The 20274-nt window shown below is 37.6% G+C and overlaps 3 protein-coding genes and 1 pseudogene across 3 annotated transcripts; 1 reads left to right on the top strand and 3 right to left on the bottom strand.

The window, feature by feature from the left end:
- Positions 1–708: 708 nt before the first annotated feature.
- Positions 709–4797, top strand: LOC8273599 (pentatricopeptide repeat-containing protein At5g42310, chloroplastic). Its single transcript, XM_002510617.4, has 5 exons — positions 709–2616; positions 3087–3239; positions 3351–3422; positions 3901–4103; positions 4441–4797. Exons 1-4 carry the CDS (start codon positions 865–867, stop codon positions 4009–4011), a joined length of 2088 nt encoding a protein of 695 aa, XP_002510663.1. The 5' UTR covers positions 709–864; the 3' UTR covers positions 4012–4103; positions 4441–4797.
- A 148-nt stretch (positions 4798–4945) lies between these two features.
- LOC8273600 (metallocarboxypeptidase A-like protein MCYG_01475) lies at positions 4946–9263 on the bottom strand. Its single transcript, XM_002510618.4, has 11 exons — positions 8868–9263; positions 8506–8563; positions 8312–8422; positions 7887–8024; positions 7749–7818; positions 7615–7670; positions 7277–7402; positions 6490–6629; positions 5804–5876; positions 5644–5718; positions 4946–5564 (listed from the first exon to the last, which is right to left on the bottom strand). Exons 1-11 carry the CDS (start codon positions 9065–9067, stop codon positions 5241–5243), a joined length of 1371 nt encoding a protein of 456 aa, XP_002510664.1. The 5' UTR covers positions 9068–9263; the 3' UTR covers positions 4946–5240.
- Positions 9264–9704: 441 nt separating this feature from the next.
- Positions 9705–16365, bottom strand: LOC8273602 (annotated as a pseudogene).
- Positions 16366–16934: 569 nt separating this feature from the next.
- LOC8273603 (probable flavin-containing monooxygenase 1) lies at positions 16935–20001 on the bottom strand. Its single transcript, XM_002510621.3, has 5 exons — positions 19278–20001; positions 18561–18798; positions 17987–18153; positions 17551–17900; positions 16935–17448 (listed from the first exon to the last, which is right to left on the bottom strand). Exons 1-5 carry the CDS (start codon positions 19719–19721, stop codon positions 17094–17096), a joined length of 1554 nt encoding a protein of 517 aa, XP_002510667.1. The 5' UTR covers positions 19722–20001; the 3' UTR covers positions 16935–17093.
- Positions 20002–20274: the final 273 nt, after the last annotated feature.

Below are 20274 nucleotides of genomic sequence, written 5' to 3'. Positions count from 1 at the left end.
TTACTGCAAAGCTAATCACCAAACAACCCATAATATTTACCACAATGTGTATTCTAATCCCTTGGTGCTATGGAATTAATTTTTTTGATCTTCATACTTATTTTTAATATTTAATTTTAAATAATATTATAAAATTATTAGCAATGATATATAAAGAATCAGGAGTAAGCTATATTTTCTATTTTATTTTGGAAAGAATAATTTCCTTCTAATTTTGAATTCTTTTTTATGAGTCCTTCTAATTTTGAATTTATTCATACTTTTGTCTATTTAATTTGAAATTAAATGAAATAGTTTTAAACTTTGACAAAAGTTATAAATTATACTTTTTTAACTTAAAATAAATTATATTTTAAATAAAATAACATGTTACTTATGTATTCAACAAAAGAAATATATATTTCAAAAAGAAAAACAATAAACTATATTATTTCAAAAAAATAAACTTTAGAAATTATAATTTATTTATTTTGCTACCAGAATTTAATTCTAATTTTTGGATAAAAAAGATTAAATATAATTAAATGTTTCAGTGTTAAATTAAAATCTAAAATTAAATGTTTCAGTGTTAAATTTTTGAGAAAATATTTTTTCAAATTAAAATATAGATGTAAGTACATTAAAAAGAAACCTCAGGCATGCTTTAGTGGAAATATCCTTTCCGAGAACGACGTCGTTAAACCGGCAAAACAGAGGACAAAAAAAGAAAAATTGCAGTCCATATTCGTCGGTCTCTTTCGCCCGTCGCCCACCATAAACAATCGAAACCCGATAAACAAAAATAAACTTCTTGTTTCCAGTTTGAGACACCATTGCTCACACAGTCTCTCTGTTTTTTTTTTTCTTTTAACCATAGCGATTAACATGCTTCTTTTTCCGCCACCACCTGCCACTCGCTTCCCTTCAATTACCGTTACTTGTCCAATCCCCGTCCGCCACTACCACCACCACAGTCAGCTACCACCACTCTCCGCCACTAACACTTCCGCAACCGCAATAGCAAGTAGTTTCTCAAACCTCTCCCTCTCTCTTGATAACAACCAAAAGGACACTGAACAAGACATTCTCGCCCTCCAAAGCCGCCGTTACGATTTCACTCCACTTCTTAACTTCTTATCCAATCAAATAAAAGCTAGTCCAAACACATCATCTTCACCTACTTCACTTGACACTACAGAATTCCAACTTGCCGAGTCATACCGGGCTGTACCAGGGCCACTCTGGCACTCACTCCTTAAATCGCTCTCCTCTTCATCATCTTCTATTGGTTTAGCATACGCTGTTGTTTCCTGGCTTCAAAAACACAATCTTTGTTTCTCTTACGAATTACTCTATTCTATCCTAATTCACGCCCTTGGCCGTTCAGAGAAACTATACGAAGCGTTTTTGCTATCTCAGCAACAAGCTTTATCTCCTTTAACATATAATGCCCTGATTAATGCTTGTGCGAGAAACAACGATCTTGAAAAAGCAATTAATCTGATTTCTAGAATGCGACAAGACGGTTATCCTTCGGATTTTGTTAATTACAGTTTGATTATACAATCTCTTGTCAGGTCTAATAGGATTGATTCTCCAATTTTGCAAAAGCTTTATAGTGAAATTCAGTGTGATAAGCTTGAGCTTGACGTTCAGCTTTCGAATGATATCATTGTTGGTTTTGCTAAGGCTGGTGATCCTAATAAAGCTATGGAATTTCTAGGTATGGTTCAAGCCAGTGGATTGAGTCCCAGAACCGCTACTCTTATTGCAGTTATATCAGCTTTGGGAGATTCTGGTAGGATTATTGAAGCCGAGGCTATTTTTGAAGAAATGAAAGATAATGGATTGAAACCTAAGACTAGAGCATATAATGGACTTCTTAAAGGGTATGTTAAAGCTGGTATGCTTAAAGATGCTGAATTTATTGTTTCGGAGATGGAAAGGAGTGGGGTCTCGCCCGATGAATGTACTTATAGTTTGTTAATTGATGCTTATTCTAATGCAGGGAGATGGGAAAGTGCAAGAATTGTGTTGAAAGAAATGGAAGCCAATAATATCATGCCTAATTCATATGTTTTTAGTAGGATATTAGCTAGTTATAGGGACAGAGGGGAGTGGCAGAAATCATTTCAGGTTTTGAAGGAAATGAAAAATAGTGGGGTGAGACCTGATAGGCATTTTTATAATGTGATGATTGATACTTTTGGTAAGTTTAGTTGCCTTGATCATGCAATGGATACCTTTGATAAGATGTTATCTGAGGGTATACAGCCTGATACAGTTACATGGAATACACTTATAGATTGTCATTGTAAGGCAGAGTTGCATGAGAGAGCAGAGGAATTGTTTGAGGAAATGATGGAAAAAGGATTTTCACCTTGTGTCACCACGTTTAATATTATGATTAATTCATTTGGGGAGCAGGAGAGATGGGACGATGTAAAAACCTTGATGGGGAATATGCGGAGCCTGGGTTTATTGCCTAATGTTGTAACATATACCACACTTATCGATATTTATGGGAAATCAGGGAGATTTAGTGATGCAATTGAGTGCTTAGAGGATATGAAGTCTGCTGGATTGAAGCCATCCTCCACTATGTATAATGCGCTGATAAATGCATATGCACAAAAGGTAAGTCATTGCCTAAAACTTACCATGGCTTCAACTTACCACCTTGTAAGTGATTTTGGTCTCAGTTTTTGTGATGTGGTTACTGACTCAATTGATTTGCTGTTGTTGTTGATTTATTCCATGTAAAATCAGAAATCAAATTTCCATAAAAGAATTTATAACAGATCTTGTTTGAAAGAAACAATATTAGTGATTCGTTTTCTTCTTTCTGCATTGACAGACTCATTAAACAATTGTTGTCATTTAAGGTCATTATCAATGCATTTCTGCATCACATATTCTATGTACTTGAGATGATCGGCATAGTGTTTCCATAGTCATTTGTGTTGAGATAGCCTTAATTACCTAGCATTTTGGTATTCACGCATAACGCATTCCAGGTGGTATTTGCCTCTTCATTGATGGAGAAGTTGTGCCAGGTGTTGCTTGATTTTGAGAATTGCTGACAATTCTATTTTATTCATTCTCAGGGTTTATCTGAGCAAGCAGTAAATGCATTTAGGCTAATGAGAGCAGATAGCCTAAAGCCTAGTCTTTTAGCTCTTAATTCATTGATCAATGCATTTGGTGAGGATAGGAGAGATGCTGAAGCATTTTCAGTGTTGAAGTACATGAAGGAAAATGTGAGTACTGGACCTACTGGTTAATTTGTGTTCTGTGGTACTAAATTCCCATAATCTTAAAACTATCATTACTTTTTCCATTTGACATGTCCACTGGTCCTTCAACTGCAGGATTTGAAGCCAGATGTGGTAACATATACAACACTTATGAAAGCTCTGATTCGTGTTGATAAGTTCAATAAGGTATGATACCTCTTACGTACCTTTTCTATGTATTGGCTGTTATAAATTTCTTATGCTATACAATGCATGGACAATGACACCAGCACTTAAGCACTCACTAATCTACATAAAGAGGGCTCCAACCTGCAGCAGAACCTCTGAAAAAGGCTTTACAGCTCGAATAAAAGAACATGCTTGAAGAGCATTAATTTGCTTTTCTTTGAGTAGTGATTACTGTAAATGACTATTGTCCACCAAATATTTTTGTTGTCCTAGTTCTTAGTCATCGTGGTACACTTCTAATGAAATTAATCAATTTGTGGCTCTCATAAATTGACAGCCGGAATTACTAGGCTCAAATTAATTAAAAGAATGAAAGTAATAGTAAGGAAAATGTCATTGCATGAGTATATACGGTGTGTGCTTAGCTGATATCATGAATCAGTTTCAATTTTCAGCATCATGCTGTATGATATAAAGGTGCACCTCATGGTTTCAGGTGCCTTCTGTATACGAAGAAATGATTTTGGCTGGGTGCACGCCAGATAGAAAAGCTAGAGCGATGCTACGGTCTGCACTGAAATACATGAAGCAAACACTAAACCTGTAGTTGAGAATTTCAGATTATTCCTGCCCAGGCAAAGTTTGGGGTCTATTGTCATGGAATCATGGTCAAGCTTGTTGCTTATTTGCCAATTCGAGGTTTGTGGTTTCACTCTCCAGGTGATAATTGATGAATCTTACTATCTGATGCCATGCAAGTAAAATTTTTTAGTTTCAGTTTTGGCATTTTTGTGTTCAAAACATAAGCAGGTTCTTTTTATAGAACATCAGATATTTGAAATCCTTGGCTGCAAGGCTGGCTTTAAAAGACCTGATTATGTTGAGATAATTGACAAGGCTGGCTTTAAAAGCCCTAATTATGTCAAGATAATTGACATTCAGATTGTCAACTTGTATGTATAATCATGCTTGTAAGCTATCAGCATGCTATACAAGTGGTTTATCAAGTGGTTTATATTCTTTGAACCTATTGCAGGGACAACTCAATGTTTGGCCGTTCATAATCTGGAAGGGATTCCAGTCGAGGAGTGAGGGAATTCCCGATCGAAAAACTATATCTAACATAAACACAAAAATTTGAGGTTACATCATTCATCCTCTCGCGTTCAGATTGTAAAGCTTATGTATATCCCACAAACAGCAAATGACATAATTTATTGTCGGTGTCATGTATTATAGTCAAATCAATTCAAAGTCGTATCTGAAGGGCACAATAGGCATAATTTCTTAGTTAAACTGAATCCTTGTTACTATGCAACAGAATATGTATCAAGAAATAAACTACGGGGAGAATATGATTCAACAAAAACAATGGCGTATTTCATTTCTAGTCTCTGCTATCCTATGGCTATCTACAGACAGCATGTTATTTTCTGCCTTTCATTGTTTATTTGCATTTTCACTCATTTTAGGACATTTAAGTAATGAAAAAGAATAATATGAGGTATAGTAAGTCGATGTCTTTTCCTCTTCCTTTGTAGTTCAAGAAATAACAATTTCAATTCAGCAATATTGGGGCAGTAGTGCCGGATTTGAAGAAACAATAAATTAAAGGGGCACAATGCTGCAAGTATTACTGCTGCAAACCACAGGCCTTTGAAATTGCAATACCGTCAATGCAATTCATCGAAGGCAAACCTATTGCACTATAGCAAGGAAAAAAAGCCACTCTAATTACACAAATAAAAGAAATCACATCTTCTCTTCTCTTCTCTCGAGAATGTAAAGTACATATTTTCTTTTTATCTTGCAGATATAGGATTATGTGTAACTTGGTCAAAGGGGAATGGGCGAAACGATAGGTCTACTAGACTTGCCTTTGGAAATTCTAGAACAGAACATGAACAACAATAAAACAGAGGATAGCAAGAAGAGTCTAAAATAAGTTCGTATCTCCTGCATCCCAAGATCAAGCACCTCCATCTTCTTCCCATATCTATTTCTCCTCTCCATTAAGTACCCATCAAGATATTCGTCTATGGACACCCATTTGTCCAAACTGGACTTGGAGGCCTTTGAGTTTGATCCGTCATCACCCCGTTGGAGCGGTCCCAATCTAAATATCGTGAAAAACGCCGCAGACCAATCATTCAGCACTCTCTGTACCCAAAACCATTTCAGAAAATTAATACAGACTGTATGAAATCAGGGACAATTGGAAGAGTAATTTTTAACATACATTGAAGGTAGTGAGGTCTACAGGATTGAACATTTTAAAGCAGTCCTTTGATGAGGCTGTCTCATCTCCATAAATCTGCCAGTCATTTAATAATTAATATATAAACAACAAATACTACATTTAAGCAACTTTCTTTTCTTAAATTTCACATTTCACAAACCTCAAACGTGAAAGCCATAGGAACTTTTACAATGTCATACATGTAATCTGTTGCCGTCCCATGCGCAAGATACCTAAGTTTAGGCATAAAAATACAAACAAAATAACAATAATAATAAGCATGGAGGAATTGTAATAGTCCCATGAGGCACAATGCTGAATAGACCTAAATATTTACAGCAAAAGAAAAAAATAAAACACCATTTCCTTCGTAAAAATGCAGGATCTGGAGCACTCAACTCCTGAAAGAGATGCAAAAAGCACATGCCGACTCTCTAAAGACTTAAATTTGTATATGAGAATTAATGGCCACCTAACCTGCAGGTCCTGCCATTGATTATGCTCCTAGTATGTAATAGCATACCATGTCCTGTATGATAAAACTGTTCATTATGGCTTAGACATGACTTTTGAAGAACAAAACAGAGCCATTTCCAAACTACCAACAAAGAAGATATATGCGTACATCAAGATTACCAAAAAGTACTCCATTATGCCTAAAAAATGCCTTGTGAAGCTTTTACATTTAACATTTCAACTCTAACAACATATAAATGACATTGCATCCCAACTATGGTACTCTGAGGTGTAGGAGAAAATTATCGGACATTTTCACATTGCAGACAAGTCCACTCATGTAAAACTAGGATAAATCAGTAATAAACTTTCATTGAGAATATAACTGACCCAACAGAACCTCCCCCTGAACCAATCATGCAACGCTTGTGACAATGGGCTTCATTTAGTTCACTAAGCAACGACCTCATCTGCCAGGAGTGTGATTCATCAGGAGTTGTGTTCTTGTGGTCATATGGCATAAATAAAGCCTGAACAAACAAAACACAAGAAGTAGGAGATCATGCAATATTCATAACAACACAAGTCTTTAATTAAAAAATAAAGCAGCAGAAGCATCCCAGAAGGAAGCCACATTAAGTTTGAAAAGCAAGGAGAGAGAAAGAGAGTAAAGCACAGACAGGGGTACAAGTTAAACTTTGGAGTGAAAGCCTGCTGAAGCCTAGCTCAATCAAGTTCATATTTTGATTCTAACCAAGGACTACGTCTAAGCTGGTTTACAAAGAGGTTCCCTATAAAAATTGGCCAAGACGGTCCACGGCTAATAAAAATAACCCAACTCCCAAGCAAACTTGAATAAACTAACTGAATTTTTCTCGAGACCTAAACAACTAAACAATGGATTAGAGCTAATGTTTTAAATTTATTGATTCAAAGCAACAACTAAAGCTTCATCCAGGAAGGCAGTAAAATTTTCTTTAAAAAAAGTTCAAAACCAGAAAGGTTTATAAGCAAATAGCCAAACACTTCATTATGGATTTTCAATTGCGAACACCCATACACCAATAATATAAACTTGAGTGGTACACAAGATATTTTAGTCCGTTTTACTTCTTAAACATACATCAGTTCAGCAATTGGACACAAGGAATATGATGAGGAACTTAGCCTCACTTACCTCCATTCCAGAGTGCACATTAACCCAGATGTGAGGATCAAATGATAAGGCAAGTTTCCGCACTATTTGAGTTTCAGGCTCACTGAAAGGAGCAGTTCCAGGATTCTCTTCATATGGATCATAATCCTATAAATAGACCAAAACCAGTTATGAGATATAAAGGATCATATCACACAACAGCATACTGCACGTTACACTTTTTATAGTGCGTGCATCTAAGATTATACTTAAAAATTGCCAAGACATTATATCTTCAGTAGGAAACTCAAAAGATGCAACTCTAGCAGACAATACAGTGTAGGACTCAAAGGGGTATAGAGAGAAGAAGTATATCAAACCTTCTCTTTTTTGCCCCAATCAACACTCCAATTTCGGTTGAGATCAACTCCTCTTCCTGCCACATAAAGAGAATACTAAGTACCTATGTCTTCCTTAGAAGTCATAATAAATTACTAAAGATCAATGGTCTAACCATTTCTTCTCTCACAAAGCTCTCCTTCTTCAACACGTATTCGGCCATTCAAATTTTCCATAGGAATAACCTGTAAATCAATGGAAATTAGCATTTTCAAAAATTTCTTAACACAACTGAGGGCTTAGAAGAAGTTACCTTTATAACAAGCTTGTCAAGAGTACTATTTAGGGAAGTTGGACTTATATTGGGAAGAAACTGTTCTTCGCTTAAGATAGACAAGATCCGCAGTGCAAGTTCTGATGTAATGAGCTCCCTCCCATGCTGCCCAAAACTCTGGAAGACAAGGAATTATCTGTCAAGAAAACCAGCAATTACCAATCTGAGATAATCTAATCCACTACTTATCAAAAGGAAAATAGGGTTAGAAAATCTACTGATCTCCCACCCTTCTCTTCCCTCACCCCCTCTTCTCATTTAAGCATAATCGCATATAGCTCAATCCTTGCTCTCTCTCTTTTCTTAATCTTCAGCAAATGGGAAAAACTAATGGCCAAAAAGTAACACTTGATGGACTCAAACTAAAATCATACAACCTACAATTATATTTGCAGAAAACTTACAAGAAGAATCCGAAACTTTGACCTGTCATCAATTTCTTTTCTGCTCCTGCAATAAGTAACTACTGTGATCTGTGCTTCGTAACCTTTGTTTTCTGTTTTAATCGTCTCAACCTGTAAAAAAAATGCATTGCAATGATTACAAAGTTGAAGCGTCACTAAAATAAAGCATCAAACAAAGCACACACAACACATACAGTGAGCTTGTCTGGGTGGCGATGAACCAATGCCTTTATCTGCTCCAACAAATCAAGGCTGCAAAATCAAAATTTAAGGAAAACGCATTAACATAACAGTTGAATTTAAGCAAAACAGCAATAAAAAAATGATTATAACTAGATACATACATAAACAAAAGATTCCACCTTTACAATCATTATCTAAGATTAAAAAAAAAACTCAAAATCCATGAAATTGGAAAAGACTCCACAAAAAAGAGGTGGTCAAAATAATAAAACAATTCCATAAAAATTAAGAAAAGAAGCAGTAGGCAAACCAAAACTAAAACTTGAGAAAAGAATCATCAAGATGAAGGAGCAGAATAATTTATTAAATTTACCTTGAATGGTAGAGATCTCGATTGATAGGGGTAAGAGTGGAATTAGATTTACAATTGACAGGTAAAAAACCAGCAAAAAGGAAAAAGAGGAAGAAGGAGAAGGGAAAAGTCATATGGGTACAAGAATTAGGAACCAGAAAGCAAAAAAGAATGTTCTTTTTTCCTCCTCCTGCCTTCTTTCTTTCTTTCTTTTTTCTCATTTCAATTTCATAATTTTTTTTTTCTCCAGGCACGAACAACAACAAGAAGGAATTGCAATTCAAACGCTAAGACTTTTGTTCCAAATGGTGACAATGAGAGAGAGAGTGTTGTCAGTGTGTCATTGGAAATTCCACGTTCACCGGCCACGAACTGACATCGGTTTTTTTTTTTCTTTTTATTCCCATCTGTAGCCGTTGGATCGGAAGGTGAGTAAAATAAAAAGTGTAAAGCTGATCCAATCCAAATCAACCTATCCAAACGTGGCAATGGCCCACCATCAGACAGTTGGAGTTTTGCAATAAATTAAAGTAGAAATTAGAAATAGAGAGAGCATTTCCCCACTTGGAGATTGGATCTGAGCTGGGTTATCATTGTCTAGTAGATGGGATTAATCGGCCCTGTGTCTTCGCTTTTTTGCCGTTTTAATTGAGAATCAAGCCCATAAATTCTTCATGCTGGTTCTATATAATGAAGTGCCTGTACCCGGAGAACACAATCACATAATTTTCTTTTCTTGATTATTGATCAGAATTTTACTTAAATTTTCAAAGTATATAAAACCATATGATTTAATACTAGAAAGATACGTAGGTAACCTGAAAATTTAATTTTTGGTATATGTTTGAACCCATTTTTCTAGCCCAACACAAAGTTGTTAATCACTAAAGGACTTGGGTCAATAGATGCCAATTTAATGAGGTCTGGGTTACAAACCAATAATGCCATGTCTTGTTTATCCAGGATTACCCAAGCTTCTGTACTATCCCCTAATCTCGTGTCAACCAACATGATTAGATTTATAAAAGCTGAATCTGATAAATCAATACTGTTAACCCATACAAGATTTTCCCATCCAAAATCAGCCCCATAGTAGTCAAAGTTACACCAGCTTGAAAATCCAAGGCAGTCTGCTCCATCGTTAAAACCTAGTTCGCTAATTGCCTTGATGGACTCCGACATCTAAGATTTCCCTTCATCACCTTTCATTTCCTTAACAAATTTATCATCAATGCTTGATATTTGTGAAATTATTTGAATAATGATAACAATGACGATTCTTTACCGTATAAGAATTCTGAGTATTACAATATGAGCTTGCTTTGTTATATACATGGTTGAGCTTTGTAACGGTCCTTAAGCTACCAGTTTAGCTCCTATGTCTATGTCAACGTTCACTTTCTGATTCTGGATGGGTTGAAGTGACCTTTCTTCCTTAGGGAAGAAAGGTTGCTCACTTTTTCCTTTCTGTCAGGCCTGTGATGAATTGTCTGTACAGCTGAGAGCTGTACAGACCTGAGGCCATGCTCCTAGACCCTTTACCCTTTGGATCTTATTTACTGGACTAGATAAGACTTTATTCTGATGGTCTTCAACACTCCCTCTCAAGCTGGGTTTGAAAAGATTGGTAGAACCCATCTTGCTAAGAAGATTTTGATGTTGTACTTTGTCAAGTGCTTTTATAAGTATGTCTGCTAATTGTTCGTTGCTTCTGAAAAATGGGGTTTCAATTTCTCCAGATTAGACTTTTTCTCTTATGAAGTGACAGTCAACCTCTATGTGTTTAGTTCGTTCATGGAAGATTGGATTTGATGCGATGTGTCTGGCTGCCTGATTATCGCAGTACATCTTCATAGATCCTGTGCATTCTATTTTCATGTCAGTTAGTACTTGTTTGATCCAAATGAGTTCACTAGCGGTTGAAGCCATGGCTCAATATTCTGCTTTTGTGCTGGATCTTGTGGTCACAGACTGTTTTTTACTTTTTCAAGTTACTAGGTTTCCTCCTACAAAGGTGCAGAATCCTGAAGTTGACTTTCTTCACAACTTTCTGCCCAATCTGCATCAGAGAAACCAACAATAGTATTAGTATTATTATTATTTTCATCCAAATTCCTTGGTCGGGAGTGCCTTTAAGGTATCTGAGGATTCTATCAATAGCATCTAAGTGAGAGGTACGAGGGGCATACATAAACTGGCTGACCGTGCTTACAGCGTAAGTAATATCTGGCCTTGTGACAGTTAAATAAATCAATTTTCCTACTAGACGTTGGCAGTGTCCTATGTTGCTTAGCGGGTTACCATCTTCTAAGTTGAGCTTAGTTTTTATCTCTATGGGGGTATTTATAGGTTTGGCTCCTATTTTTCCAATTTCTGTTAGCAAGTCAAGGACGTACTTTCTTTGAGACATAAATATGCCTTTATATGATTTGGCTATTTCTATCCCAAGAAAGTAAGACAGTTGACCGGGGTCTTTAATATCAAATTCCCTTTTTAACTTCAGTTTTACTTCTTCAATCTCTTTGTTGTTGTTGCCGATTATGATGATGTCATCTACATATACTAGAATAATAATGGTGCTTGTGTGAGTGTGCTTACAAACATAGAGGAATTAGAAGAGCATTTATGAAAATTAATTTTTAGAAGAAAATGGCTTAGCTTGGCATACCATGCTCTTGGAGATTGTTTCAATCCGTAGATTACCTTTTTTAGCTTACATACCAGGGAGTGATCAACGGTAGCCTTGTAACCAGAAGGGAGAGTCATGTAGACCTCTTCCTCTAGAGAACCTTAAATAAATACATTTTTGACATCCATTTAGAATAGGCTCCATCCTAAATTAGTGGCAACAGACAATAAATACGGACTGTACTCATTTTTGCTACAGGAGCAAAAGTTTTCTGGTAATCGACCCCATAGGTTTGGGTGAACCCTTTTGCCACTAACCTAGCCTTAAATCTCTCTATGGTTCCATCATGCCCATATTTTACTTTATACACCCACTTACATTCTATGGGTTTTTTATTAGGTGGCAAGATAGTAAGATCCCATGTGTCATTTCGTTCTAGAGCCTGAAGTTCTTCCTCCATAGCCTTACACCAATTGGGGTTGGTGTTAGCTTCATAAAAGGAGGTAGGTTTGATATGCTTAATGATACTTCCTTGATAAGCTTTATACTGATTTGATATGGTCTTATAAGTAATAAAGTTTTGGATAGGATACGATACCTCATGGGACACATAGTCCCTTAACCTGATACGAGGTCTGATGAATCGAGTAGATCTGCGTAAGGCAGTTTCTTCTTGAGGCTCATTAGCAACATTTCCCCCTGAAGAAATTGCTTGAGAATTGGGGACAGATTCCCCCTCGAGGTAAGTGTCCTGTGCGGAACTATCAAAAACGGAAACATTATGCGGAATTAACAAATTAGGAGATGTGGTGGTGCTGGCTGGATCATGGAGATAGTAGGGTTCATGTTCAGCAAAGGAAACGTCCCGAGAAAAATAGGTTTTGTGAGTGATAGGGTCATAACACTTGTACCCTTTTTTTCAGAAGAGTACCCTAAGAATAGGGTTTTAACGAAGCTTTTGTCGAGTTTATGTTGTCTTTTAATATGAACAAAGCTAGTACAGCCGAAGACGCGGAAGTGACCAAAATCGATTTTTCGACTTTTGAGAATTTCAAGAGGACAAAGATTTTTTAACTGGACACTAGGTAGGCGATTGATGAGGTATGTGGCGGTTAGGAGAGCATCCGACCAAAAAATATTGGGTACATTGTGTTGAAAAAGTAAGGTACGGGTGACTTCAAGAAGATGCCTGTTTTTTCGTTCTGAAACTCCATTTTGTTCGGGAGTATTAACACAGGTAGTTTGATGGAGAATACCTGTGCTGGTAAAAAATTCAAAAAAAAAATTTGTTAACATATTCCGTGCCATTGTCAGAACGAAAAATTTTAATTTTGGCATTATATTAATTGCGAACAAGTTGAAGAAATTTTGAAAACAGGTAAAGACTTCATTTTTTTCTTTTAATAAGTAGAGCCAAGTAGTGTGAGAATAATCATCAATAAATGTGACAAAATAGCAAAAATGATTGTAAGAGGTGAGAGGGGCCGGACCCCAAATATCAGAGTGAATTAATTCGAATAAATTTTCAGAAGTACTTGAAGATAAAGGAAAAGGCAATCGTGTATGTTTGGAAAACTTGCAAATATCACAACAACTAGAATTTAATTTGGAAGGAAAAAGCTTGTTTAAAACTGGGTCGGATGGATGGCCAAACAGCCGATGCATTAGCATCCCTTGATCGACCGGGTTCATCGATGCAAGACATTGGAAGATGGAGTCTTGTAGGTAGTAGAGACCATTTTGAAAATATTCCTCACCAATCATCTTCCCTGTGATGCGATCCTGAAACATGACTGAAGTTGGTGAGAATATGACATTACAACTTAAATAACGCGTGATTTTACCAACAGATAATAAATTTGATTTAAAATTAGATAATAATAAAATATCATGAATAGTTTTATGAAGTAGAGGAGAGGTGCCACTGCCAGAAATTGGAGCCTGGTCACCATTGGCAACAATCACATGCTGAGACTCTATTGGAACAAAAGTGTGAAGCTTTGTGGGATCCCATGTCATGTGATCGGTTGCTCCTGAATCAATAATCCAATCGTGAGAGTGAAAAATAGTAGAATGACTTTGAGAGTTAGAAATTGAACCTGACCCACGGGATTGCTGTTGATTGACGAGGGATTGGAGCTGGGAAATGAGCTGAGAGAGTTGCAAATTTTATGTTGAGTCGGCTCGGATCTGCTGAGAAAAGTGGGTTGGATCCGAATTTGGCCAACTGGGTGGATCGGGTCGAGTCGGGTCGGCGAACCGGGTCAGGTTGAGTCAAGTTGGGTCGGGCCAAATTGTTATGCATGGGCCGGGTAAAGTTTGTGGGCTCAGATTTAAAATTACCCGCTCCAAGCCACAGACCCGACCCACGACCCGACCCACACATTTGACTACCCACGTCGCCCCGAGCTCCTTCCTCATTTTCTTCATTTTTAAGGTTCGTCTGGTAGACGCCCCCAAATCGTTTCTCTCCTCTTTCTCTTCTTCCTCCGCCCTCGTTTCTACTATTCGAGTAACTCCCTTGGTCTCCTTGACTATGAGACGGGCGCAGGTTCGGGTGAAGGTGTCAGCACCTATCGTAGGTGTGGCCTTGCCTTCGGCAGTGGTTGCACCTTTCGATAGGAGCAGGAGCTCCCCTTATGCGCTACGTGCCGATTTGGTTCGAGTGCCGAGTAAGAAAAGCCCGGTTTTCTGAGCCTTCGAGGCTTGAACTGCTGTTCATGGTAGCGCGTCGGGTCTCTTCCTACTGGATAGAGGCCATGACCGCGTCGATTTTTGGTAGGTTGTTTGACAGAAGGATTTGCGATCGCAAACCTTCGTAGCTGGAATCTAAGCCCCCAAGGTACGTATAAACAAGATCTTGTTCTTCCCTTCACTGTAGTTCTTCGGGGTTGTTTGTTTGGGGTGAGTAACTCTACAATTCTTCCCATCTTGTTAAGACTTCTGTTGCATATTCTGATGAATTTTTGGTTCCCTGTGTGATTTGAGAGAGCTCTTGTTTGAGCCTGAAAATATGGGCAAAATTATTCTGATGCCTGTAGAGACCCTTCATCTTTTCCCAAATTGCTTGTGATGAATCCATTAAGATACAGAGTTGGGAGATTTGTGTTTCCATGGTGTTGGTGATCATTGACATGACCAGATGGTCAGTCGTTTGCCACTCCTCCATTTTTTCCAATTCTTCCTCTGTTGGTACTTCTGGATTTACTGGTCTTGGTTTCTTTTTACTTCCCGTGATGAAACCCAATTTCTTTCTGCCGCTGAGACCGATGTAAATGGACTTTGACCACTCAAAATAATTTTGCTGCCTCTCAGCACAATATTGGTGATTTTGGTGGTGTCATTGTGAGCCATTTTGAATGCTTAATTTTGTGTTTAAGAGGGGGTAGATGATGACAAGCTAAACCTGCTCTGATACCTTGTGAAATTATTGGAATAATGATAACAATGATGATTTTTTACAGTATAAGAATTTTGAGTATTACAGTGTGAGCTTGCTTTGTTATATACATGGTTGAGCTTTGTAACGGTCCTTAAACTATCAGTTTAGCTCCTATGTCTATGTCAACGTTCACTTTCTGATCCTTGATGGGTTGAAGTGACCTTTCTTCTTTAGGAAAGAAAGGTTGCTTCCTTTTTCCTTTCTGCCAGACCTGTAATGAATCGTCTATACAGCTGAGAGCTGTACAGACCTGAGGCCATGCTCTTAGACCCTTTACCCTTTGGATCTTATTTACTGGACTGGGTAAGTCTTTATTCTGATGGTCTTCAACAATATTGCTTTCCTTACTTTAGCCACCAAGTCATTGAATTCAGGTTCTGATTCAGCTGTGTATTCTGCATGTGATATCCAAAGGAAGTTTCCCAACGAATTTCTTGACAAGGATGGTTCCATTCTTGTACGAAGATTCACTAGGTGGATTAATAAACAAGGTCTTTGAGATCCGCACAATTCTGCAGAAGCAGCTACTGCGGATTTCCACAAGAAAGCTGAGACTGCCTCCACGCGAGTGGGGCATTTCATACCTGAGCAGGTTGCTTTTTCCTTGAGCTTGTCTATGGCTGAAGCATCAAACACAAGTCTCCTAGTAATGCAATCCCCCTTTCTAAAAAAGGAACCCCACAACGCTTCTGACGAGTCTCTTAGCCATAAATCATTTGCAGGGAAAAGAGAGGCAGCAGTAAATTTAGGATACACTACTTCCTTGCAGGGCCGGGCTGTAGTAGTCCATCCCTTGATAAAAGTGCTTAGTGCAGCACCATCCAGGATTTTGTGAGATATGCATATGCCAATGGCAATACCACCACACTCAAAAACGTTTGCCTGAATGTTTGTTACATAGATTTTTTCTGCTGATTCCTTCACGATGAGCGGAAAAGGTAGGAATTTATTTATGAGCATGAGGTCAGGCTGAATAAGGAATTCGTCAAGGCAACAATTGACTCTAGTTTCAACAAAATTGGCTCCTTCATCGTTGCAGTCAATAGAAAGCTCATTTTCAATCTTTCCAGCAAGAGGGTAAAAGAGAGTTAAGGTTTCTGATAGAGATGTTTTTAGCAGCTTCAATCTTTTGGTGACATCGAGATGGGTACTGCTTTTGTTCATGGGATAGAAGAGGACAATCGGAGCATAAGAATGTGAAGGCATAAGCTGATCTAAAAGGGAAAGCTGGAAGGTTCGCAAGTGTGGAGATGTTGGAATCGATGGTTTTACATCTTCTTTGGAAACGATCTGCACTTCCATTTTCATTTCTTATGCTTAACCTGAGGATAGCAACTTGATTTTATATGCAAAGATTACTGATTAATAGCACAATAATGATAGCAAAAGACTTTTTTGCTCTGAGATTCTTCTCTTGTCCTTGGCAGACGGTAATGACTGAAAATATCCATGTTCTTTGTATCGAATCTGTTTTAGAGTCTAGAGCTACGGGTCAAATTTGGAATAATGATTGTGGTCAGAAGCAACTTCGTACAGCTAACTAAGGTTTCCTTTCCATTGAAAGTCATCTAAAAAGTTAATATCTAGATGTCTTTGTTGAAATCAACATCACAGGCTTATTTATTGTACCAAAGCAAATGACTCGCTGATGGTAAGTATTGGCAGGCTGAATTTGAAACCCAGGATGCTCTAAATCCCACACAAGTTATTCTCAAGACTAATATCCCACTTTATATTAAAAACATGAAATACAAAAACAAACGTGTGGCTAGCAATTCCATCTGCGCCAGAGTGTGTTTATAGAAACAAGGAACACAAAACTCTGCTTCCTGGAAACTTAACGAGCAGATTCGAGAGCACATTAAAGGATTTTCCTTCAGCCGTTAGCTTGTCTTACATGCTGTCAGGAACTCATAGCAATTACCGTCCTAATTAAAATGATAAATCAGCAGCTTCTAGCAACGGCTATTGGTAACATCTAACGGGACCTATTAAACAACTAATATAGAGTAATCACTAATATAAATAATCATATTTTTTTCTTGCAATTTCAAAATGTAAATTGAGGTAATTTAAGTCTAACGATGACAACCCTTATCAATGTGTAACAAAGAATATAGGAAAAGAAAAAGCCAATCTTTCTGATAAAAATAAGAACTTCCAAGGAATTGAAATTTTACTGGTAAGCTAGGTATTTATAATCATTAGGACCATAAGGCGAAAACAGTTCAGCAAGATAACAATGTTTCCTTATTGGATTGTATCCCATGTCCTTGCACAACTGATCGTTGCAGTGGATTTGCAGCAGCACACTGATGCATGATCTTCTGTAGCTCTCTTTAGCATAATACTTCATACATTCTTCCCATTTTTTCACATCAGCTTCCATTTCACTTATGGTTGGTAACGTAAATTTTCCAGCAAGAAAATGTGCCAGCCACTTGCTTCTCATTTCTGTGGTATGTAAAGTTGCAGGACTATCTGCATATCCAAGTATAGCTAGCTGTGGGATTCGAGGATGAATGCACTCCCTGAGATATGATAACAATATGATCTAATTAGGCTAGTTTTATGATCTAACACTATGGTCTCAAAGAAAAGACTCAGAAGTCAAAATGGCGATTTCTCAGCACCTGTAGAAGGGGGCTGATGACCCAGTAATGCAATTCTGGAAGTAGTTTGATTTGAAAATGTTCTTGATCTTTTCATCACTTTTATATCCTGTTGCAAAGATAACAATGTCTGTTTCCATAGGGCTTCTCTCACCTTCTATAACTAAACCCTTTTCATTAAAGCAGAAGCTTTCTGATTTCTTCAGGATAAGGCTTCCTTCTTTCACTTTGCCATAAAAATTATCTGGCAAAACCGTGAACATGCATGAGGAGATCTGTTTGAGGAACCCATGGGCAGGGATCATATTGTATTTCTTCAATGGGTATATCCACTTGAGATAGCACTCGATTAATTTTGAAAATATCCAGAGCTGAAATCAACTTGTAAAGGATCAATTGGATGGAAGGGGAAACAAACATACCAGCTATCACTTCAATTGAGATAATGAGAGATTACCAGAGGTGAAAGCAAGGTGGCTAAGATCCAAGTGAAGAATCCTTCACCAGGCTTGTGAACCATTAATTCTGAAAAGCGAGTTAAACCTCCGAAAGTGAGCAGGAGTAAGTGCTCAGGAACTGTCCAGTGCACCGTTTTGAATACCAGCATACATGGGTGCTCCACCCCTAAGAATGCATGAAACAGATAGATTAGTTACACATAATCTCATGCTTGAAACAGAAGATCCTAGGAAACAACCTATATACAGTGATATCAGTTCTGCATATAAAACAGAGGATGGAAGAAAAGAGAGCACCTAACAACCTATATACTTCCCTGTATAATCAATCAATTTATTCTTATCGTTCTATACTTCTATGGGAGGAAAACACAAAAAGAAAAGAAAAGAAATATTCTGTTTATAGGATTTGTCATTCCATTGACGTTATAATCATCTATCAGCATATCTATTGAAGACTATATTTTGACCTGAGATATTTTTGCAGAAAAGGAAAAAGAGAGGAACATTAGACTTATCGTCTTTAGATTTCAACGCATGTCTCGAAAGTTACCCTTGGATGCAAATGCGTACCATTTCTACTAGCAATTTCTGCTGCGACGTCCACCGCTGATTTCTGAAAGCCAATTACTGTAACTCGCTTGTTTTCTATGAACTCAGCAGCACAATCATTGTCCATAGCAGCAAAATCCATGGAGTGTAAGACTTGACCGCCAAACACTTCAGGCCCTTTGTTGATGGGAAAATTTGGTATATTTGGTAGGTCACTGTACCTTCCAATGCAAAGGATCACAAAATCCAGTTGGTACACCTGGAAGAAAAAAGAAAACAAGGAAAGGAACTTTCATTATTTATATTTCAAATTTCTGTCTGCAATAAGGATTCAGATTGCTCAACTGTTTGCGCAAACAAGCAAATAAAGTATTGGACCAAATGTGAACTAAATTATCAGCATGAAGAATCTGAATATAGTATTATAACTCGGTGCATTTAAACTGATTCTTTCAGAAAATTGACATTTCTCTATGCAGCACTTCGTTCTTTATTGCTTAAGCTTGGCCCTGAGAGGTTCTGTACTTTGTTTAGGTGCTGAACCAACTTTCGGTCGAGAATGCCAAAAAGCTTTAGACCACTAGGAAAAGTCCTAAAAACATGTCCTTTCTTCTTAATTTAAACACTCAAAAGAGTAAAAACTAACAATCAAAGAAGAAAACCATATAATCAATCAATGAATTCTTTGGCTTCGTTTCTTGGTATTTGAAAAGTAAATAATAGGACTAGCTTGATTACCTCTACTGGGGCACATGCATCTCGAACGTCCTGCACAGTAATATCCCATTTCCCGATGGGGGAGATGGCGGTACCGGTGCCACCCCACAAATTCCAAGAGAGCATATCCTCATTAGATGGTGTAACAAAGTCAATGCAGGTAACTCGGGAGTTAAATTTGATCCTTTTAAGTATGTTAAAATGAACAGCATAAGCTTGGAGGTACTCCATCACCTGGTTGTGGTCAGGGAAATGCTCTTTAACAGAAGACGGCCAAGCAAAATCCGAGAAATGGTAAAATTTTTTGGGAGTTTGAAGCTTGGTAGACTCTATAGTTTGACACCAAACCCCTCCTATGCAATTCCGAGCTTCAAATACCATAGGGTTGAAACCCTTCTGCATTGCGTATTTGCATGCAAGTAGGCCACTGATTCCAGCACCGATAATCCCAATTTTCTTCTTCATGTTGGTTGTAGAAAAGATAACACCAAGTGACTTTATCAAGTGCCAACCTTGTTTATTTAAACTTCTGAGTAGGTCAGTAAGTGGGACTTGTCCTCCGATAGACAACTCTCCGCCTCCATTTGCGTTGCCAGTCGTCAAATTAACTGGAGTAGCTTGGAATTTATTGGCTGAGGAAATGGTTACATGGATGACTTCAACTTGGCCTTTTCCAATGCAAGAGAAATAAAGGTTGCCCTCTTCACTTATAAAGGGGCATTTTCTAGTGAATACTTGACAGTGACGCGTCTCAAAATTGGAAGCAACAGTCAACTCATCACGTCAGCTCAGTTGCTGAGATAGTCAGCTTTCATTCTCCAGGTTTGCCACGTTTTCGGAAATTCTCGCAGGCTTTGGAAATCTGTCTGTTCTGAGCTCCAACCCAAGGCTTTGGGCTTTTTTATACTAGCAAGCCCATTGAATCATTTGAATCCAATGCATATAACTATTTGAAAGCAGGATATTGCTGTGCTCCAGTTTTTCAGGTAAAGGTTATACGGTGAAACTGAGATTCAAG

This window comes from Ricinus communis, chromosome 2 (assembly GCF_019578655.1).
Source record: "Ricinus communis isolate WT05 ecotype wild-type chromosome 2, ASM1957865v1, whole genome shotgun sequence".
Taxonomy (NCBI): domain Eukaryota; kingdom Viridiplantae; phylum Streptophyta; class Magnoliopsida; order Malpighiales; family Euphorbiaceae; genus Ricinus; species Ricinus communis.
This window is presented reverse-complemented; position numbering and strand designations above follow the sequence as displayed.